Below are 23599 nucleotides of genomic sequence, written 5' to 3'. Positions count from 1 at the left end.
AAACTAGAAGATCGGTGAGTCCATTTTTAAAATTTTATTTTAGAGGTAAATGCAATAAACATTCACATTCCCGTTCTAATAAATAAATATGTATTATGTACAGCAAGAATTGTAAATACAAATTATTTTCCTAACACATTCATATGGAATAACACTCAATGCACTTAGCCAAGAGGCTCATATTTACACCTGCAAATTCATTACAATTTGTTYAGATAATACTATTCCAAGGCCACAAATTTCATACACATATGAACCATTCAGGGTGTTATGTAAGAAAATACAGTACCTGTCAAAGTTTGGACACACCTACTAATTCCAGTTTTTTTCTTAATTWTTTACTATTTTCTATATTGTAGAATAATAGTGAAGACATCAAAACTATGAAGTAACACATATGCAATCATGTAGTAACCAAAAAAGTGTTAAACAAATAAAAATATATGTTATATTTGAGATTCTTCAAAGTAGCCACCCTTTGACAGCTTTGCACACTCTTGGCATTCCCTCAACCAGCTTCATGAGGTAGTCACCTCATACATTTCAATTAACAGGTGTGCCTTGTAAAAAGTTAATTTGTGGAGTTTCTTCCCTTCTTAATGCGTTTGAGCCAATAAGTTGTGTTGTGACAAGGTAGGGGTGGTATACAGAAGATAGCCCTATTTGGTAAAAGTTAACTGCACCTCAGATTGCAGCTCAAATAAATGCTTCACAGAGTTCAAGTAACAGACACATCTCAACATCAACTGTTCAGAGGAGACTGCGTGAATCAGGCCTTCATGGTCGAATTGCTGCAAAACCAACCATTCTGCAGCGATACACCATCCCATCTGGTTTGCCCTTAGGAGGTATATCATTTGTTTTTTAACAGGACAATGACCCAACACAGCTCCAGGCTGTGTAAGGGCTATTTTAACAAGAAGGAGAGTGATGGAGTACTGCATCAGATGACCTGGCCTCCACAATCACCCAACCTCAACCCAATTGAGATGATTTGGAATGAGTTGGACCGCAGAGTGGAGGAAAAGCAGCCAACAAGTGCTCAGCACATGTGGGAACTCCTTCTATAATGTTGAAAAATCATTCCAGGTGAAGCTGGTTGAGATAATGCCAAGAGTGTGCAAAGTTGTCATCAAGGCAAAGGGTAGCTACTTTGAAGAATCTAAAATAAAGAATATATTTTGATTTGTTGAACACTTTTTTGGTTTCTACATGATTCCATATGTGTTATTTCAGAGTTTTGATGTCTTCACAATTATTCTACAGTGTAGAAAATAGTAAAATAAAGAAAAACCCTTGAATGTGTAGGTGTGTCCAAACTTTTGACTGATACTGTATGTTTACTATTTTTCAGGTCGAATAGAATGTGCTATTATTTTTGTCATGTACACATCAGGCATGTTGCAAGCATGATTAACTATTTTTAGTTACAATATTCAAAACTATTAACTTTTACAATAATTAACATTTTTTGATTTTACAAAATATAACAACTCTTTTGGTCTCTATAAAAACAGTAACAACCACAAAGTTCAGTCATGAACTTATAACATCTGGAGCAAATACATTTACCACAACCCTACATTTTAAAAGTTGTCCAGATTGACCCCCAAAACATGCTCAGCAAAGAATGGGTATTCAGTCATTGGTTTAGACCATCTGTAAATAAATTAGAACTTCATAGCAGCCAACCAGGGTTGAGTGGTGAAACCCCTACTGACATCATTGGACATCATTGGACTATGGCTCATCATATAGACAGGATTGCATCTCCAGTTTAAGAGCAACTTGATTTAAAGCAGCCATGGAAAGCCAAGCAATTAGCCCACATGCAAATTTATTCAGAATTGGATTCAATTGCCTGCATACTCTGGATCTTATGTTCGTTTGAGATTTCAACCAGTAGGCTCAGAGCTGACAGACCAGAGGACAGGCATTAGAGAAACAACAAACCACAGAMACACTGTGCACAGGTGCCATTTATAGATGTAGGATCTTCATTTGAGGAAAATAATCCTGCAGCAACAGGAAATGTGAATTATTATGTGGATTATAATTAATAGACATTTCTGTAGGGGTTGATCCATTTTCAAATGACAAACTCCCAAATACATTTTAAAACTCAAACACACTACAAGTTTTACATTTTCTGCATTGCCGGAAAGTTCTCCTGCAACAGGGTGATCAAATTAAGATCCTACATCTGTACTCGAAGTGCTCCCAAGAAGTGCTCCCAAGTGGCGCAGTGGTCTAAGGCACTGCACCTCAGTGTAAGAGGTGTCACGACAGTCCCTGGTTCCTCTCTACTATGTAAAGAGCTTTGAGTACCAGTATCCAGGCTGTATCACATCTGGCCGTGATTGGGAGTCCCATAGGGCGGCGCACAATTGGCTCAGCGTTGTCTGGGTTTGGCCAGGGTATGCCGTCATTGTAAATACGAATTTGTTCTTAACTAASTTGCTTAGTTAAATAAAGGTTAAATGTAAATGTAAAAACACTGATGTACGGTGCGTTTGTAAATTCACTCTGGAGTATGGAACGCCGTTTGGGTCTTTATGTGTCAAAAAATATACACGTTCAAGTAAGCTTTTAATTTGATACGTCAAATAACACAATTCCATGATGGAATGTTGTGTGTGCTGAATTTGCACGTGCAAGCCAAGCGCCACCATTACGATCACTGTCAAAGCTGTACAATACTGCAATGGAAATAAGTCATTATTTGTTCGACCGAATGGGAAAACATCTGAGTGAGCATTTGAAATTAGATCAGGATCAAAAGAGCAGGATAAAAAATGTTTGCAAATATCTTTGATGCAGCTGTTATTAGCAACTTCTGGGGTAGCTAGCTAGCTTTAGCTTGTTACCTAGCTAACACCAATGCAATAGTATTATTTGACACGTCAAATAGTGTTATTTGACGTGTATCTTTTTTGACACGTAAAGACTCAAACGGCATTCCATCCTGGAGTGTCAGAGAACGCTCAAACCATTAGTACTAGTTATTATGAAAATCAAATAAAARAATTGMAATACTGTTTTCATTTCGACTTTTGCTTTAAACAGTAGCTCAAACAAAACATGTAAAATTAAATATAGCCATTGAATTCTACCATGCAAATATACTGTGCATTATAGGGAAATAATGCACACTCCAGAATGCCCTTCAAGCCAATCAGAAAGGAGCCTTTTCACCACCATTTTACTGAATCAAATCCCGGGTATATTTAAATGTAGTTGGCGAAATAAAGGTGATTCTGATATTCATGTGTTCAGGAGTGGTAAGAGGGGATCTCCTTTAGAGCAGTGTCATTAATGACTTGTTGTTAAAAGATAGGAGAACACAAGGACTTCACATCTGCATGACACAAACACCTACGGTCAGTTATAGATTTTAGACTCAGTATTTTTGCGTGTTATTTTTTCTTTCACATCTGTCTACTGTGAGCAATGTAAATCTATAGATCTGTGACCCTATGGGTGAAAACTGCTGTACATTAGTGCTAAGATCAACAGCTTAACAGACAAGCTAAAAAACTCAATACTGGTACAGTACTATAGGTCCATATAATGCTAGAGGGGCAGAGACTGTGGGAGGAGGTGGTGGATCAAGGATCAATGGGTTGTGTACAGTACATAATGATGGTGAGATCAGAGCCTGCATTTATAGCTGATAGTGCTGATCTAGGATCAGATCCCCCTGTATATAATATTATGATATAAATGGCAAATCCTAGATCAACACTACTACTCTGAGGCTGCAGCCCAATTCAGATCTTTTCTCCACTAATTGGTATTTTGACCAATCACATCTAATCTTTTCACATCAGACATTTTTTTAGAGCTGATCTGATTGGTCAAAATAGCAATTAGTGAAAAAATGATCTGAATTTGTCTACATGTGTAAATGCAGTTTGAGACTATGAATACAGATCCTGTGTAGATGGTGATCTGCGATGCTGGCCTGGATGTGGATTCAGTTTGTCCTCTCTGTTCCGAACAGGGACAGGAAGAAGGAGAAGATGTAGATAATATCTAGGTAGATGTTGAGAGTAGCAAAGACGTATTCCTCTGGACTTATTGTGTAGCGCTTGTTCCCCATCAGTAGCTGTGTGTCAAACGCCAAAAACTAAACAGAGAAGCAAACAATTGAAGCGTTAGTACAGTCGTGGCCAAAAGTTTTGAGAATGAAATAAAWATTAATTTCCACAAAGTTTGCTGCTTCAGTRTCTTTAGATATTTTTGTCAGATGTTACTATAGAATACTGAAGTATAATTACAAGCATTTCATAAGTSTCAAAGGCTTTTATTGACAATTACATGAAGTTGATGCAAAGAGTCAATATTTGCAGTGTTGACCCTTCTTTTTCAAGACCTCTGCAATCCGCCCTGACATGCTGTCAAATTAACTTCTGGGCCACATCCTGACTGATGGCAGCCCATTCTTGCATAATCAATGCTTGGAGTTTGTCAGAATTTGTGGGTTTTTGTTTGTCCACCCGCCTCTTGAGGACTGACCTCAAGTTCTCAATGGGATTAAGGTCTGGGGAGTTTCCTGACCATGAACCCAAAATATCAATGTTTTGTTCCCCGAGCCACTTAGTTATCACTTTTGCCTTATGGCAAGGTGCTCCATCATGCTGTAAAAGGCATTGTTTGTCACCAAACTTTTCCTGGATGGTTGGGAGAAGTTGGTACCATTCTTTATTCATGGCTGTGTTCTTAGGCAAAATTGTGAGTGAGCCCACTCCCTTGGCTGAGAAGCAACCCCACACATGAATGGTCTCAGGATGCTTTACTGTTGGCATGACACAGGACTGATGGAAGCGCTCACCTTGTCTTCTCCGGACAAGCTTTTTTCCGGATGCCCCAAACAATCGGAAAAATGGGATTCATCAGAGAAAATGACTTTACCYCAGTCCTCAGCAGTCCAATCCCTGTACCTTTTGCAGAATATCAGTCTGTCCATGATGTTTTTCCTAGAGAGAAGTGGCTTCTTTGCTGCCCTTCTTGACACCAGGCCATCCTCCAAAAGTCTTCACCTCACTGTGCGTGCAGATGCACTCACACCTGCCTGCTGCCATTCCTGAGCAAGCTCTGTACTGGTGGTGCCCCGATCCCGCAGCTGAATCAACTTTAGGAGACGGTCCTGGCGCTTGCTGGACTTTCTTGGCCGCCTTGAAGCCTTCTTCACAACAATTGAACCGCTCTCCTTGAAGTTCTTGATGATCCGATAAATGGTTGATTTAGGTGCAATCTTACTGGCAGCAATATCCTTGCCTGTGAAGCCCTTTTTTGTGCAAAGCAATGATGACGGCTTGTGTTTCCTTGCAGGTAACCATGGTTGACAGAGGAAGAACAATGATTCCAAGCACCACCCTCCTTTTGAAACTTCCAGTCTGTTATTGGAACTCAATCAGCATGACAGAGTGATCTCCAGCTTTGTCCTCGTCAACACTCACACCCGTGTTAACGAGAGAATCACTGACATGATGTCAGCTGGTCCTTTTGTAGCAGGGCTGAAATACAGTGGAAATGTTTTTGGGGGATTCAGTTCATTTGCATGGCAAAGAGGGACTTTGCAATTAATTGCAATTCATCTGATCACTCTTCATAACATTCTGGAGTATATGCAAATTGCCATCATACAAACTGGGGCAGCAGACTTTGTGAAAATTWATATTTGTGTCATTCTCAAAACGTTTGGCCACGACTGTACATCTCTCTTTGATAGTTGTCATTGATAGACTGTGTAGTAAATCAGACTATATCGGTTTTACACTTACCATGGTAAACAGTAACGCTCCCAAGGCGCCATAGACACCATGCACCCAGGGCACCTGCAGCACATGACATGTGATATTATATCTATGAAATATCATATCCAACACATTCAATTAGATCTGACCCAGCTATAGGCTTGGTAGAGACCTCTGTCTAGTTCTTCATGTTAGTCTCCATCTGCATTAACTTATTCATCTAATTAATTATATAGGTTCTGATTAGGGTAGTTTAACTTCTTACTATGTACAGCACTTTGATTAGCAGTCTTCCTGTATGACAATGTGCTCTACAAATAAAGTGTATTATTATCTTACATATCCGTAGGGCAGGGCGATGGCCAAGACCAGTCCAGACACCATCATGACCATGCAGAAGGTAAACAATACGCCTTGGCATGAGGTCACGTCAAACTGAATAGGACAGAAGGGAAGATAGGAGAGAAAAGAGAAGGTAACTTGATCACGAGTTAAAAATAAGAACTTAGAACAATTTGTCATTCATAGTAGCTTTCTTTTAAATTGTAGCAGTTCCTTTTTCGCTGGAGGAACGTTCAGGCAGACTGACCTTAGTTTGGAAGCTGACGAGAGTGACGGTCAGACAGACCATAGCAGTAATACCCAGACACATCACCACTGACTTGGTGTTGTAATAACTATTAAAGGGGAAATATATGTTTGAGAAATGATTTGACAAGTATTTAGTTTCTAAGAAATGACATACTAAAATGGTTATCATACAGTAATAACATTTGAATGACTTATTTTGGTAAATACACAGTAACAAAGCAAAGCTAAAATCTACAACAGTGCAGCAGTGATATGGTGACGTATCGTAAGTCCCTGTTAGTAAGACCATGTATACCTTTGGCATAACTGATTGACACTGACACAGTTTCATGCATGGCTGCCCAACCCTCTTCCTGGAGATCTACATTCCTTTCAGTACAACCCTCATTTAGCATACCTGATTAGCTCACCAAGACCTTAACTAGCTTTAATATTACATTAGCAGTTTACCTGGCTGMAAAAAACATCATACTAGCCATATCAGTCTGAAGAAGCAGGCATKCAAAGCATAGTGGACGAGACAGACACAGTGAGAAGTAAGACAACAGAGGCAAACCAACTGTAGGCACAGCTATGAAAGACTGTACCTGGATAGCATCCCTGTCATATAGGAGAGAGAGAGGGTCTGCAACAGGAGAGATTACAAAGTAAAGAGACATTACTGAGAAAACCTATTGTAGGTTACACTCAAAGGAAAAGTATGTGAGTCTGAATTATGTGAGCTATTGTCTTCAGACAATGTGTATAAATGTGTATAAATGTTATTGTTTTAAACACTACATGATACTTACAAAGACGGCGAGCAGGATCAGATTCCATGGAAACTGTCTCCTATCGGAAATACAAATAAAACATAGAAGTACTGTCGTTACATTCTGCTAAAATGATACATTCTCTATTATCGTAATAACTGAAGTTGCGTTAACCACACACATTAAAGTGTTAAACCCACCTTGGTCCAGGACAGCAGACGAGTGTAATGTATGTGACAAAGAATACAGCACTGTGTAAAGAAATAAAACATATATTTTAGTACTTTCAGAATGAAATCAACATAGTAATGATGTATGCAAGATCAAAGCTGTGACTTACTAAGAAGCCCAGTACCATCCAGGGTTGGACTGAATGTAGTTCTTCACTGGTTCACTGATGAAGGAAGCACAAAGAATTGTAAGTATGCAATGTTTGTCCATTTCCCTCAAAGTATTTGGTATATGTGTTTTCTTCATTTTATGTTAACCGTTCCATATGAGTCATCTCAAAACTTGCAGCTTCCTATCTAGTTCCTGTGAATGGTTCATGTCTGGTTCACAGAGTGATGGAGTGTTCTGAATGGTTCATGTCTGGTTCACAGAGTGATGGAGCATTACTGAATGGTTCATGTCTGGTTCACAGAGTGATGGAAAACATTACTGTATCAAAGTGTAGGACTTCTGACCAGGCCTGACCAGATAGAACTATTGAAGGGTGAAAAGTAGCATCCATATTCAGAGGTATTAGAAGACTTACCAGAATGTGAAGAGAGCCACTATAGAAAGAGTGACAAGAAGTTGGATCATCAAGATGGAGTAAACCTAAAAGGAGGTCCCGAAAAAACACAACTGTGGTAAAAGCTGAAGGATGGGTCTGGAGAAGTGTAACCACTATGACAGTCAAAGACAGAGCTATGGATGCAAGGACTGACCATGCAATATATCAAAATGATAGTTTTAAGCATATTTTGAGGTTTTATAGTAGTTKTTTACATTTACAATGCTTACAAATGTTGGAGTAAAACAAGCTTATATTTTTGGCTCTGATGGGGTGTTAAACAGTTAAACTAAGCTCATGAGGCATTGATAAGTTATATTCTTGAAGAGTCAATAGGTAGACAATAGCAGTCAAAAGTTTAGATACACCTACTCATTCAAGGGTTTTTCTTTATTTTTACTATTTTCTACATTGTAGAATAATAGTGAAGACATCAAAACAATGAAATAACACATGTAATCATGTAAATCATGTAATAACCAAAAACGTGTTAAACAAATCAAAATATATTTCATATTTTAGATTCTTCAAAGTAACCACCATTTGCCTTGATGACAGCTTTGCACATTCTTGGCATTCTCTCAACAAGATTCACATGGAATGCTTTTTCAACAGTCTTGAAGGAGTTCCCACATATGCTGAGCACTTGTTGGCTGCTTTTCCTTCACGCTGGGGTCCAACTCATCCCAAACCATCTCAATTGGGTTGAGGTCAGGTGATTGTGGAGGCCAGATCATCTGAGGCAGTACTCCATTACTCTCCTTCTTGTTAAAATAGCCCTTACACAGCCTTGAGGTGTGTTGGGTCATTGTGCAGTTGAAAAACAAATGATTGTCACACTAAGCGCAAACCAGATGGGATGGCGTATCGCTGCAGAATAGTGTGGTAGCCATGCTGGTTAAGTGTAAGTTGAATTCTAAATAAATCACTGACACTGTCATCAGTAAAGCACCCCCAGACCATCACACCTCCTCCTCCATGCTTCATGGTGGGATCCACACATGCAGAGATCATCCGTTCACCTACTCTGCGTCTCACAAAGACACAGCGGTTGGAACCAAATATTTCAAATTTGGACTCATCAGACCAAAGGACTGATTTCCACCGGTCTAATGTCCATTGCTCGTGTTTCTTGGCCCAAGCAATTCTCCTCTTCTTATTGCTGTCCTTTAGTAGTGGTTTCTTTGCAGCATTTCGACCATGAAGGCCTGATTCACACAGTCTCCTCTGAACAGTAGATGTTGAGATGTGTCTGTTACTTGAACTCTGTGAAGCATTTATTTGGGCTGCAATCTGAGGGGCAGTTAACTCTAATGAACTTATCGTCTACAGCAGAGGTAACTCTGGGTCTTACTTTCCTGTGGCGGTCCTCATGAGAGCCAGTTTCATCATAGCGCTTGATAGTTTTTGAGACTGCACTTGATGGAACCTTCAAAGTTCTTGATACTTTCCGGATTGACTGACCTTCATGTCTTACAGTAATGATGAACTGTCATTTCTCTTTGCATATTTGAGCAGTTTTTTCCATAATATGGGCTTGGTCTTTTACCAAACAGGGCAATCTTCTGTATACCACCCCTACCTTGTCACAACATAACTGATTGGCTCAAATGCATTAAAGAAATAAATTCCACAAATTAACTTTTAACAAGGCACACCTGTTAATTGAAATGCATTCCAGGTGAATACCTCATGAAGCTGGTTGAGAGAATGCCAAGAGTGTGCAAAGCTGTCATCAAGGCAAATGGTGGCTATTTGAAGAATCTCAAATATAAAATATATTTTGTTTAACACTTTTTTGGTTACTAAGTGATTCCATGTGTTATTTTATAGTTTTGATGTCTTCACTATTATTCTACAATGTAGAAAATAGTAAAAATTAAGAAAAACTCTGAAATAAGTAGGTGTGTCCATCTTGGCACTCCTCAATTGTAAAAAAGATTTTGGAAGCAATAGAAATGTATTTATTCATGACTACATTTGTTTGTGACACGTTTATTCTATTACAGACACCTTAATGCATACTTTGAAATTATATTATGTGAGATAAACATAAAAAAATAAAATGAAAAAATATATACAAACATTTTCCTTAAAGTGTTTATTTTAGAGAGTACTAATGCTACTGTCCACATTAGAACAAAACATTACTTACATGTAATTTTGTCCTTCAAACATGTAATTGAAATACTGTAGAATTCTATTCATTCCTATGGAGGACTGCTCCTACTAGGATGTGCCAATATGGCCAACCGGTGGCTAATACATAGCATCAGCAAACCAGGGTTTATATACGTCATTGGTAATAATGTGGTAGTAATAGCTTTAATTATCGCCTACCTTGCGGATAAAGATCCGCCGGATGTTTTTATCACTCCAGCTGAATTCTGTTAGCATCTCCCCGTCACCAGGATAAGTCCCACTGTAACAGGGGCTGCCGCTGAGGCCCGCTGACAAGTTCAACACATACACACAGTAAATGGGCAGTTATTTTTCTCACTTTCATTGATAGAGAGTGGTGGAGATATGGCGTTTGTTTTTGCGACACTGACATACCTTTCTCACTTGTGCCAGTGGCCTCCTCATAGGTGGGAGGGGCTGGTGGCCCTCCTGCTTCTCCACTTGAAGTGCCATACTGCTTCTCTCCTGCTTCAGCAGCCTTGTTCGCGACTGAAAGCTGGGGGTAAATAACATAAGATCCCCATTCAGGACTAAATAGCTGTCTGTAAATACTTTTTAATAATTGACAGAGAGTTCTTATGAGCCAATCTAACCAACTAAGAAGTGATACTTGATCTGAAATTAGCCCCAACTTGTGAATCCAATTTCATTGTATTTGCTTTGAAAATGTACATTTTTTAACAACAAAAACAATCCACATTTTAAGCAGAAAACACAAATAACTTGCATTCACAATTTGAGGTGAATTTGAAATGTTATCTGATTCTCTGATCGCTGACTGTAAGATGTGGACTGAGATCAGTTCTTAGACAAGTCCTCTGCTGTAGCATAGCTCCAGAACCCCAGACTGTTCCAGAATCAGTGAATTAGACATTACACAACACTGTCCAGATGGCTTATCTGGCCCTGAGCTAAGTACCAAAGAATATGAATATCCATCTCCTGTATCTCTGTACCTCCATATTTCCTGCATAGAAATATAATTAGCAGTCTTATGAGCTAATTTACAGTAATTCGTATAAGTAGGCTAAATATATTTTTATTATTTCATCAGCCTCCAGTCAATGCATAACAGCAACATTTCAGATTTGACATTTAGCACTTGGCTGTGAGAGAAATAGCAATGTGAGACAGAGGAGGAGTAGTACGTCTCTGGAGTGAAGGTAGTGACGCAGGCTAAACACTACCTTTTCTCTATCGCCATACAATCTAGTTTATAGCTGTCATTTTATTTGCCTCTATTCATTCTCTGATGACAATACTATTATCTGCTGCGGAACAGACTTTGCATCATTACTGAGCAACACAATGAGATGAGCTCCACAATAAAGGCACATGAGAGGATGGCAGAGACAGACACACAGCCTATGTACATGCTGCCACAACGCATTAAAAAGGAAAGAAGCTAAGAAACTTATTTGACTATATTCTTGCAGCAGAATGAGCATGGAATGAACAGAGCATAGAATGATATCTGTAGGATGTATCTGTAAGGCCCTTACCTTGCCCTGGGTCATAATGGCTGTGTTTGGTGTCTGCAGCAGATACTACAATGGTTTATTTATCTCTCTGCTCCAGTCAAAGAAGCTCTGGTTTCCTTTTGTTATTATATCCTTATATGTATCCTTGTTGCCCAGATGTACTTGTAGTCAAAATAAAAGGACTGACACTAGGTCTCTCTCTGCTGTTGCTTCTCTTAGATTAAACCCTTTCTGATGCTGCAGCTTCTTAATCCAACAGCCACGCAGTTAGGATTCTCACAGACCCCCCCCCCCCTTACCCAAAAAGGAACATTCTAGCAACATCCAGGTGAAGCAGCAGTGCTGTGGGAAGATTGGACTGTACCAAAACGCTTGGCAAAAAGGGGGGGGGGTACAGATGTATCATTGTGTGAGTCAAGTAAGGATAGGGCCAGAGAGAACTGGAATATTTGGTCTGCAGTAAAAAAATATATATAGGATGACGTAGATGGTATTACATGTTCTGAAAGTTGTGTTTACCCTCTACATCCCTGTCAGAAGCAGTTAGGCTATAAATAAAAACAGCATTCATATTTTTCTGTAGTAACTTAAGAGCAAGAAAAAACAAAGTTTAAAATGGTCTATTTTTAGGTAATGCAATGATTCAGCATTCTACGGTTCATTCCTGAACGACTACTACATTCATGAAAATACTAGAATCTCCTACTTGTAAAACATTAATGTAAGACTGTAGAATATGCCTTGATGTTATCTATGACAAATCAGTCTAACAGCATCATCACTGCAATTCAAAGGACCACAAAATGGCAGAGGATATTAAAATCGTATTTATTAGATATTTACAACATGTCCTGTTTTACTGAAGGTCCTGGAGGACAAGGATTTAAAAATAAGGCAAGTACCAATGCCTCTCCAAGATGTATTCAGGTCTGACAAGCSCCATACAAGTTCTGTTTCTATAACAGCTATAWAAAWAAAAAAAAGGAAATTATGATGAAATGATCCACAACAAACCATTCATAATATATTTTCCTTACACTGACAATGTGTAATGTCAATTGATTGCAAAGTTACAGCTGAAACTGAATTGATACACTGAAGTACTTGTTATGTGATATTAGACTGGGTGATATTTCTGCCGGAGCAAGCAGTTGTGCTAGTGATGGAAGCCTTGTTCTGCCCTGGCTGAGAGGTACACCCTGAACAACGCTAGTGATGGAAGCCTTGTTCTGCCCTGGCTGAGAGGTACACCTGAACAACGCTAGTGATGGAAGCCTTGTTCTGCCCTGGCTGAGAGGTACACAGTGAACAACCCTAGTGATGGAAGCTTGTTCTGCCCTGGCTGAGAGGTACACCCTGAACAACGCTAGTGATGGAAGCCTTGTTCTGCCCTGGCTGACAGGTACACAGTGAACAACCCTAGTGATGGAAGCCTTGTTCTGCCCTGGCTGAGAGGTACACCCTGAACAACCTAGTGATGGAAGCTTGTTCTGCCCTGGCTGAGAGGTACACCTGAACAACCCTAGTGATGGAAGCCTTGTTCTGCCCTGGCTGAGAGGTACACCCTGAACAACGCTAGTGATGGAAGCCTTGTTCTGCCCTGGCTGAGAGGTACACCCTGAACAACGCTAGTGATGGAAGCCTTGTTCTGCCCTGGCTGAGAGGTCACACCTGAACAACGCTAGTGATGGAAGCCTTGTTCTGCCCTGGCTGAGAGGTACACCCTGAACAACACTAGTGATGGAAGCCTTGTTCTGCCCTGGCTGAGAGGTACACCCTGAACAAGCTAGTGATGGAAGCCTTGTTCTGCCCTGGCTGAGAGGTACACCCTGAACAACGCTAGTGATGGAAGCCTTGTTCTGCCCTGGCTGAGAGGTACACCCTGAACAACGCTAGTGATGGAAGCCTTGTTCTGCCCGGCTAGAGGTACACCCTGAACAAGCTAGTGATGGAAGCCTTGTTCTGCCCTGGCTGAGAGGTACACCCTGAACAACGCTAGTGATGGAAGCCTTGTTCTGCCCTGGCTGAGAGGTACACCCTGAACAACGCTAGTGATGGAAGCCTTGTTCTGCCCTGGCTGAGAGGTACACCCTGAACAACGCTAGTGATGGAAGCCTTGTTCTGCCCTGGCTGAGAGGTACACCCTGAACAACGCTAGTGATGGAAGCCTTGTTCTGCCCTGGCTGAGAGGTACACCCTGAACAACGCTAGTGATGGAAGCCTTGTTCTGCCCTGGCTGAGAGGTACACCCTGAACAACGCTAGTGATGGAAGCCTTGTTCTGCCCTGGCTGAGAGGTACACCCTGAACAACGCTAGTGATGGAAGCCTTGTTCTGCCCTGGCTGAGAGGTACACCCTGAACAACCTAGTGATGAAGCCTTGTTCTGCCCTGGCTGAGAGGTACACCCTGAACAACGCTAGTGATGGAAGCCTTGTGTCTGCCTGGCTGAGAGGTACACCCTGAACAACCCTAGTGATGGAAGCCTTGTTCTGCCCTGGCTGAGAGGTACACCCTGAACAATGCAGTTGATAAACTCTACAACGTGGTCAGGGTGAGATATAAATAACATCCTGGAGCTACCAACGGGTGCAACATTAATACACAAGCAAGTGCGTGTGTGTGTGTGTGTGTGTGTGTTTAAAGAAATAAGTCAGTTGCACAACTTAATGCATTCAACCAAAGTGTTTCTTCTGCATTTAACCCAACCCCTTGAGAAGATGCAGACTGCCACATAGTAAATCCAAATAAACTCATTTTCTTCATATACTCAACAATCTAATAAGATATTTGCTAGTCTTAACAAAATTAAAACAAATAAATATCAGGAAATCTTGCAACAAAAAATATATACCTTACCAACACCAGATTATTTTAAATCATTGTCTTATATTAGTAACTCCTATGTTGATTAAGCTTCAGTTTTCAGTCATACAAAAGTTGTTCAGTTCCCAAACAAGTCTTCATCGCTGTAAACAAAGCCTTCTCCACCATGGCATTGCCCAATGTTGGGACAGTTCAGTTTTCTGAATCTAAATGTCATATATCTCCCTCTCCTTTGGGCCCATCCAGTCTGAGATCCACATCGTTCCTTCCCAGTGTAAAGAGACTGACCACAGCCAAGAGTGCAGCTAGCATCAAAACAGCACAACCACCAAACATATGCCTGGTTCCACTACCTCCCTCGCCCCCTCCGGTCCCCGACACCTCCCTGTGGAGCGCCAGCAGCCCCAGGCAGGCCGTCAGGTGAAGGGGCAGCCTGAACCAGGCCAGCACTCCGGCCCTCTTCTCCTCAGGGATCACCCTCCCCTGGAGGAAGCTGACAGCGGGGAAGTAGAGGCCACTGGCTAGCTCCAGCATCAGGAAGGCCAGCAGGGATTCGCGGTGTCTGGGCTGGCCCGGGGCGGTGGAGAAGATGAGCATGAAGAAGGAGAAAAAGGCGAGCAGCATGGAGATGCAGAGGAGGTGACCAGGCTGGAGGCGGTAGCGGGTGGAGGTGGCCAGGCGGTAGAGCAGGGACCCCGCCATACTGGCTGCCATCAGACAGGAGAAGACCATGCCCAGTGGAGGGCCGTACGGGTCCAGGACGGGGGTCCACAGGAAGATGAATATATAGAGGACACTCTCAAATAGAGCCTGGACTCCTCCTAGCAGCATCACCCGTCTGTCTGATAAGAGACAGCGGAGGCTTTCCTGACAGCTGCGCCAGAACCGGGCCCGCGCAGAAGCCCGGGCCAGAGGTGCTGAACTAGAAGGACCGAGCAAGGGCTTCTTGTTGTCCCCTTCCAGGCTTCCATCCTTCTCCTCCAGGCCCCAATCAGTCAGCACCACCCAGCCACAGGCCCCAAGGCAGGGCACGGCCAGGAGGAAGGGCGCCACAGGCCCCAGGTGGAGCCACTCAGCCAGCATGTTAGCCACCAGCCCAGCCCCCACCGCTAGCCCGTGGTTCCAGCTAGCAGCCTTGGTGAAGGTACTGGGGATCCATTCTTTAGGGAAGTCGTGGACGTCAACATGTCGGTGCACGTACCAGGCCTGGAAGGCTGTGGAGAGCAAAGAGGTGGACAGGCCTCCTAGCACGCGACCCAGGATCAGGACAAAGTAGTCACGGGACAGCTTGGTGAAGCAACAGGCTGAGTAGGCCACGCAGAAGAGCAGGCAGGTCCGTCTCCGCCCCAGGACCTGAATTAATTAATGCACATTTTAAATACATAGAGTTACCTCAGTCATAGCAGTTCAACAATATATACATTGTACAAAATCTAGTGTTTTCCAATCCTGGTCCTGGGGACCTAAAGGGGTTCACGTTATGGTTTTTGCCCTAGCACTAACAAACTTGATTAAACTAATCATCAAGTCTTCGATTATTTGAATCAGGTGTGTTAGTGCTAGGGCAAAAGCAATACTGCGTACCCCTTTGGGTCCCCAGGACCAGGATTGGGAAACAATGGTTTAAGGACTTATTTTTATTGGCTCTCAGGTTCTCGGACCAACAGGCTCCGAGACAGCTTCTACCACCAGGCCATCAAACTGCTGAACGGCTAACGCTAGCTGTCTACCTGCTCAGACCTGCACCTTAAAGACTATTTACATGGACTCTCCTCACAGCCAACCCTGACACACAAGCGCACACACAGTCAACTCTGCTGTTCTATTTATATACTATTTTACTCAATTGCCCACCCAAGACACTATTGACTTCCTATTTGTAAATAGTCACACTTGACATAGCACATTCATAATTTATACTGTATATCAGTTTTATTACTAAAATGCATAACACTTTCTTCTACTACTTGTTATTTTTTTTAAATGTAAATTTGGATTATATTGATACTGCACTGTTGAGGGAGCTTGCAAGTAGACATTACACTATCATTTATACCTGCAGTAAATGGTGTACTTGATGAATAAACTTAGATCATTTTAATTTGATTTATTTACAGTGTGGTCCTGGTTATTGTTACCTGAGGAAGCCAGCTAGCCACGGGKGCAAACAGCACACAGGAGGCCAGGCCAACGACATACAGGATGGCTATCTGGGACTCCAGGAAGCTGTAATGGCGGTAGAGCTTGTAGAGGTATGGCCCCTGCAGCCAGTCAGCCGACAAGGCTAAGAGGTAGCCTCGGAGGAACAAGGTCTGGAACCTACGGAAGGCAGGGTTGGTGCCCATGGCAGAGGGGGTGGGTTGAGGTGGGGTGAGGCGACGTGCCGTTAGCTCCAGACAGACACATAGCACCAGTAGGACCACTATGGCCAGGTAGGCTGTCACCAACATGATGGGTTTGTCCAAGTGTGACTGTTAGGGGCGGGGAGGTCTCTTCACTCCTGTCTTATCCGTTGTGGCTCAGTCAAAGGCTGCGGAGACAGAGACTCTATTACTAATGGCACCATAAAGACAGTTATTGTGAATATCTACCAACATAAATAACTTAAAGCCTAGTTATGTAAACGTGGCGTCCATACTAGCTATCTAAAGAAGATGTTTGCTTAGGGTTGTCATCTCATCTAGATACTGCTGCATGAGATGACTACAAATCAAATCAAAGTTCATTGTTTACACAGATGTGCAGGTGTTATGCCACCTTTACATCATGTCGGAAACTCGGGACCTCTGAGTTAAAATGAATGTAAGTTATTTGCGTCGAGCTTCCCATTGGTTGATTCCGATACCTCCTAAGTGGGAAACTCGGGATCATCCCACTCTCCCGCCAAGGTTAGCAAGTCAGATATTTCAGAGTTTCCGACATGACGTGAACGAGGCATTATAGCAGGTGCAGCAAAATACTTTTCAAACTAAAGATCTGGCAGGTAGCAACCTCCTTGGATACCGATGTACATTTTGTAAGTTTGCTTCCAAGATAGCTAAACAGCTAGCATAAGCTTGGCAGATAACATTAGTAGCTCTGGTCCAGGCCAATATGTACGGATGACTTTCTTCAACAGCCTGCATCTTTCCATTCATCCCACGGAGGATTTTGTTACTAGAGTGCTGACTAAAAGCCGATTTATGCTTGATCTGCGAAATGTAGTCCAGAGGCTCCTTACGGAGGGTGTGACGCAATTGCGGAGCCAGGGGCACACTCCAACATCATTTACAAACGAAGCATGCGTGTTAAGTGAGTCCACCAAATCAGAGGCAGTAGGGATTACCAGGGATGTTCTCTTGAGAAGTGTGTGAATTGGACACTTTTCCTGTCCTGCTAAGAATTCAAAATGTAACGAGTACTACTGCCTGAGCAGAGATGATGACTAAGGAATTAAAAATAATAAAGTAATCAAAGAAAAACTAAGTAAGATACACAACTGACATATTTGATTATTTCGGTACAGTATGAAGCACGGCTCATCATAATGTCTGGAACGGAGCAAATGGAATGGCACCAAACCATGTGTTTGATACCATTCCACTGATTCCGCTGCAGCCATTACCACAAGCATGTCCTCCCCAATTAAGGTGCCACCAACCTCCTGTGGTTTGAAGATAAGCTAAAACTGCTTCTCCAATAGAAATCCCTGATCACACTTGTAGGTGATGCCATGGCGACGTTGGCTAGCTAAGCTCATGTGTAGAAACACGTCATCGGGTCTAACGGTCGTCTCGCGCTGAACTGCACATGTGCAGGCTGTCAAATTAAAGACACTCCTTCAATATAAAGTTGTTTTTGACCAAAATGAAAAGGTGTCAGTTTGTCGCCTTCACGAGTTTGGAGCATTAACATGTTCAACTACTGAAGACATTGGCTCAAATCTAGGTTGTGTCTTAGGTTGAGAAAATTAACAACTAAGGAAGAATTTGTCACTTCTCTCACTGACTTCTAAAACCACAAACTCCGGCCTTGTCTGTTTGGTCTGTTTCGCAAGTGTTCCCAGAAGTCTTGCGATGTTGCGCCTCTGGGTTTATAAACTCTGTGCTTATATGTTTTGTTATATGAAATAATATCAGTCAGTTAACATGACCTTTAGGAATTATGAAGCCTTTGTGCTTTAAACAAAAAGTGATGTTAACTGATAAAGATTATCACATAGAACTAAATGTATAACAAGCCTGTGTTTACCACTGACCTTATTTTCGCTGTTTATCCAAAAACCCTACAAAACGCCATTCATTTCCCCATAGGCTTTGTCCAACAAACCATTGCAAAGTTAGTGCCTACAAAAAGCCGTCATTACTAGTTCTCTCAATGGAAAGATGTAGCACAGATAGATATATAGAACAATGGGTCAGATATATATCTATCTCCAAGAACACTAAGGTAACCTGTCTAAATGACTACTGACCTGTAGCACTCACATCTGTAGCTATGAAGTGCTTTGAAAGGCTGGTCATGGCTCAAATCAACACCATTATCCCAGAAACCCTAGACCCACTCCAATTTGCATACCGCCCCAACAGATGATGCAATCTCTATTGCACTCCACAATGCCCTTTCCCACCTGGACAAAAGGAACACCTATGTCAGAATGCTATTCATTGACCACAGCTCATCGTTCAACACCATAGTACCCCCAAAGCTCATCACTAAGCTAAGGACCCTGGGACTAAACACCTCCCTCTGCAACTCGATCCTGGACTTCCTGACGGGCCGCCCCCAGGTGGTAAGGGTAGGTAACAACACATCCGCCACACTGATCCTCAACACAGGGGCCCCTCAGGGGTGCATGCTCAGTCCCCTCCTGTACTCCTGTTCCATCATGACTGCACAGCCAGGCACGACTCCAACACCATCATTAAGTTTGCAGATGACACAACAGTGGTAGGCCTGATCACCGACAACGACGAGACAGCCTATAGGGAAGAGGTCAGAGATCTGGCCGTGTGGTGCCAGGACAACAACCTATCCCTCAACATGATCAGAGGAAGGCCCAGAAAATTGCCAAAGACTTCAGCCACCCTAGTCATAAACTGTTCTCTCTGCTACCACACGGCAAGCGGTATAGGAGCACCAAATCTATGTCCAAGAGGCTTCTAAACAGCTTCTACCCCAAAGCCATAAGACTCCTGAACAACTAATCAAATGGCTACCCAGACTATTCGCATGCCCCCCCCCCCCCCCCCCTTACACCACTGTTACTCTCTGTTGTTATCATCTATGCAAAGTCACTTTAATAACTCTACCTACATGTACATATTACCTCAACTAACCAGTGCCTCCACACACTGTACCGGTACCCCCCTGTATATAGTCTCACTATTGTTATTTTACTGCTGCTATTTAATTACTTGTTACTTTTATTTCTTATTGTTATCCTTATTTATTTATTTTTACTGCATTGTTGGTTAGGGGCTCGTAAGTAAGCATTTCACTGTAAGGTCTACTACACCTGTTGTATTCGGCGCATGTGACTAATACAATTTGATTTGATTTGATATTTCACTGGGAGTATAAATGTGAAGTATCAGGTGAGAGATGGATTTTGGCTGACATTATGCACATTTTCTCATAGATGAAACATTTGATCTCAATACAGTTTTCTGTTCCCAAAAGTAGAATCTGTTAAGAACAGAGTGGAGTTTTGTAGATTTACCTTTTGCCCAAGTTAAATAAAATTGCATTGTTTATAAGGAGTACAAGTGCGAGTTATTGCACATACATACTTCAATAGGCGTTCCCCATCGGAAATACGCAAATACATGCTAGAATGGGCCAATAGGATCTTGCTAGTTAGTTTTTGGCTGCCCCCCTTGTCCTGCCCACTATGACTCATTTGTGGTGCAAGACTCCAGGATTTTTGGAGTCGACTCCAAATCCGATTCCTGTGATTGGAGTCGACTCCCAAAACACACAAACGGATGTGCACAAACATACACACCATCTCATTATTGCAGTCCTAGTAGGAAGACTACATTTGCGTTCTAGAAGACTGATATGAACATGAGGCTGCCCGTTTTGTTTGAATATATAAGGTGATGTGTAGAAACTATAATATTTCAGCCGTCTGCAGCCTTGACGGATCCCATGGAATGCGGCGCACTCTATTCTGATAAACCTATTCGTTGCCATGTTACAGCCCTATTCGGACAGATATTACTACTAGAGACGTTGGTTTTGTAATTATTATCCAAGCATGTGCGTTATTCCAGAGGCCAATTCACACAGGATTAGTTTTTCCAAACTGCCCCCTGTAATTATTATTATTTCAAATTTACTCTTATGACGGGAGCCTGGAGGTTTTTAATTGTAGACGTGCAGATATTTCATTAATTTCAACGTCATGTCCACACGACAATACGCTACACTGATAACTCGTGCTTGGCTGCCAAATGTATAGGTCTCCCCATAATATTTAAATGTATAAAGTGTGATCATAAACATGATTTTATCGAACCATCCATGTTAGACGTTATTCCYAATAACAATGCCCACATCCTGCTGATTTGAGCTACTGAATCGTATTTCCACTTGACTGTGTTTACGGATGAGAAAGTGAACTTGCCATTTCCAAAATGTTTAGCGGGGATGCTACTTTGCGATCTACTGTCTAGGACAGGGCTCTCCAACCCTTTTCGTAGAGACCTAGGACATCAACAGCCAGCCAGGGTTTCCTTTCTCTCAGCCTACTCCAATCCTCTCTCCCTCGCCTGCTCCCCTTTCTCTTCGCTATGAAAAACGTTAGTGTGTCTTCGGTCTATTGCGTGTAGAATATCTCATCCTTTTCATTGATAACCCCTACTTTAGTGAACTTACYCGAGACATTACAAAGCCAGTAAATTGCGATAGCCCAGCCTACCATACATCTTTTGATTACCGATGCACGGTTCTGCCAGGTGGCGGACATGCCAGGCTGTGCCTCTCCGATCTCTCTCCCTCGCTCTTTTTTTGCTGTGAAAGATTCGAGAGTTTGTGTTCTCGAAGTAGTCTACGGAAAATAGTTTAATCCGTTGCAAAAATACAGAATCTTAGAAGTCGGAATAGAAGCTTGACACCCAGAAATAGAAGTCGAGGAATTGATTATTTTGGAGTCGACTCCCCACCACTAGTTCCCATTGGAAACGAAAGGCTGTGGTCTATATTGGGTTAATTGTAAAAAATATTTCGATGTAGGGCGCTGAAGGAAGCTCAAGCCGCACGTAACCCAATGGACCAGAGCTAGATACACAGCTAGCTAGCTATCTCGCTCACCATAATCCTTTTTGTATTATGCTAGCTACCGAAACTTGTCAAACAACCTGACTGATATGCTTACCATATTGTTTAAAATTAAAGTAGGGTTTAAAGTTCTTTAACTACGAGTAAGAAGAGGAGATAGCTCCGACAATCCGTGTTCTACAACGTCCTAATTTCACCACCTTTTTCCGGGTTCTGATATCAGTTTCACCACTTGGGGGCAGCCTTTGTTTTTCTATCCCGATTGAGCATGACTTCCATCTCTGCACTTGCAGTAGGGTCGTCATTAGTTACCACAGTCACAAAGTCATAAACCTTTTTTCAATTTATCTTCTTAAAATGTGATTTTTAAACCTAACCTTAACCACACTACTAACCTTATGGCCAACCCTATCCTTAAATTAAGTGCAAAAAGCACATGTTTGTTTTCATGCATTTTTACGAGCCATTTTTGACTTTATGGCTGTGGTAACTACTGGAAACCTTGCAGTTGCCCAATATTGGACTTAAGGAGCCTAACGTTACACCTTCCAAGGACCTTCTTATATGTTCTGTTTAAAGGGTGAATTGGCTCTGGAAGCCAAACCAGCCAAATACTCCATCTAAACGTGAATCGATTATCAATTGCAGTACAGTTATAAAAACATAAATCCCTTTACTTTCATATCAAATCAAAATAATTTCACAAATGCAAAATACAAATTTACTGGACACTGTTTTTATTGGTTTTACCACAGTTCCAGCCAATGGTATTTTTCAGTGACATCAAGTTTGTGGCGTCTGTCAGTGTTCAGAGAAGCAGATAGCTAATTCGAATAGGTAGTCTACTCTGTATTCTGTCTGTTTTCCGTGAACAAGCTCTGTAACATGGACATATGGCTGTGTGGGAACCCTATAAAGTTGTGTATCAATAAAACAAATCAATTATTTCTTGCTGATACGAAATATAAGGTCCTTATGCATAACTGCGGGAAGTAGGGGTGCTGAGGGTGCTGTAGCACCCCCTGAAAAATCAGATAACAAAAAATATATAAGTAAAACACTGGGCCTTTACTAGTATTAGCAGACCGATATAGATTTCTGTAGCAGGGGGCATTTTTTATGCAGCATCTCTGCTTTTGCTAAAAAGGTAGTAGTATAATTAAGAACAGTATCTTGCAGGATTCAATAGTTCAATAGTTTAGATTTGAGTTGTTGCCATGTCTCTTTCTCTGTGATGTCATTCTAATGGAATCCAGAAAGAACAAAACCCTGTCCTCAAACATTTACATCAAAAGGTGCAAAGTTATGGACAAAGACACAAAACAACCACATCAAATTAAATATTTTTCTTGATCAAATAACATAGAAACAACCACTTTTCATGCAGCATTAATTTACCATCCTTACAAACCACTTAATGTATATTACTGTCCTGTACATAGGCTGGTAATCTAGGTTTATACCTGTAGACTTTCTATCACCATGAAGAAAAACAATGACCACTACAGTAATTGAGTACATTGAGACATCAAGTGGTTTGTGATGATGTGATGTGATTATGTGCTGTGTTAGAGCATGGTGCTTGCAATGCTAAGGTTGTGGGTTTGATTCCCACGGGGGACCAGTACGAAAAAGTATGAAAATGTATGGACTCACAACTGTAAKTTGCTCTGGATGAGAGTGTCTACTAAATTGGAAAAGGAATGAATAGACTATTTACATTTTCACATAGAAATAAGTTGCATTTTCAAAGTACTTGAAGAAACTGGTAAACATACACTACCGTTCTAAAGTTTGGGGTCACTTAGAAATGTCATTGTTTAAAAAACTTTAAAAAACTCCATTGAAATAACATCAAATTGATGAGAAATACAGTGTAGACATTGTTAATGTTGTTAATGTTGTAAATGACTATTGTAGCTGGAAACGGCTAATTTTTAATGGAATATCTACATAGGCGTACAGAGGCC

General features: G+C 41.6%; 2 protein-coding genes and 1 long non-coding RNA gene across 6 annotated transcripts; all 3 read right to left on the bottom strand.

Annotated features, from left to right (window-relative positions):
- Positions 1-19: 19 nt before the first annotated feature.
- Positions 20-11803, bottom strand: LOC111966100 (protein lifeguard 2-like). Its single transcript, XM_023990525.2, has 12 exons — positions 11564-11803; positions 10437-10557; positions 10221-10330; positions 7860-7924; positions 7443-7496; positions 7303-7353; positions 7142-7181; positions 6938-6975; positions 6349-6436; positions 6099-6194; positions 5787-5840; positions 20-4129 (listed from the first exon to the last, which is right to left on the bottom strand). Exons 1-12 carry the CDS (start codon positions 11576-11578, stop codon positions 3977-3979), a joined length of 885 nt encoding a protein of 294 aa, XP_023846293.1. The 5' UTR covers positions 11579-11803; the 3' UTR covers positions 20-3976.
- A 543-nt stretch (positions 11804-12346) lies between these two features.
- Positions 12347-13454, bottom strand: LOC111966099 (uncharacterized). The gene is made up of 2 exons (XR_011480149.1): positions 13064-13454; positions 12347-13013 (listed from the first exon to the last, which is right to left on the bottom strand). It is a non-coding gene; the product is annotated as an uncharacterized lncRNA (long non-coding RNA).
- A 35-nt stretch (positions 13455-13489) lies between these two features.
- On the bottom strand, positions 13490-21821 carry LOC111966795 (molybdate-anion transporter-like). Of its 4 annotated transcripts, XR_011480217.1 has the most exons (4): positions 21727-21821; positions 16505-16896; positions 14012-15719; positions 13490-13907 (listed from the first exon to the last, which is right to left on the bottom strand). XR_011480217.1 is itself a non-coding variant. In XM_023991730.2 (3 exons), the coding sequence occupies exons 2-3, from the start codon at positions 16814-16816 to the stop codon at positions 14580-14582; spliced, it is 1452 nt and encodes a 483-aa protein (XP_023847498.1). In that variant the 5' UTR covers positions 16817-16896; positions 21727-21821; the 3' UTR covers positions 13914-14579. The 4 variants fall into 4 exon arrangements, 3 of the variants coding, with proteins under 3 accessions (XP_023847498.1, XP_023847499.1, XP_023847500.1); XM_023991730.2 differs by lacking the exon at positions 13490-13907 and having other exon boundaries at positions 13914-15719; XM_023991731.2 differs by lacking the exons at positions 13490-13907; positions 21727-21821 and adding an exon at positions 21228-21555 and having other exon boundaries at positions 13914-15719.
- Positions 21822-23599: the final 1778 nt, after the last annotated feature.

The sequence above is a fragment of the Salvelinus sp. IW2-2015 genome, linkage group LG7 (genome assembly GCF_002910315.2).
Source record: "Salvelinus sp. IW2-2015 linkage group LG7, ASM291031v2, whole genome shotgun sequence".
NCBI lineage: Eukaryota > Metazoa > Chordata > Actinopteri > Salmoniformes > Salmonidae > Salvelinus > Salvelinus sp. IW2-2015.
This window is presented reverse-complemented; position numbering and strand designations above follow the sequence as displayed.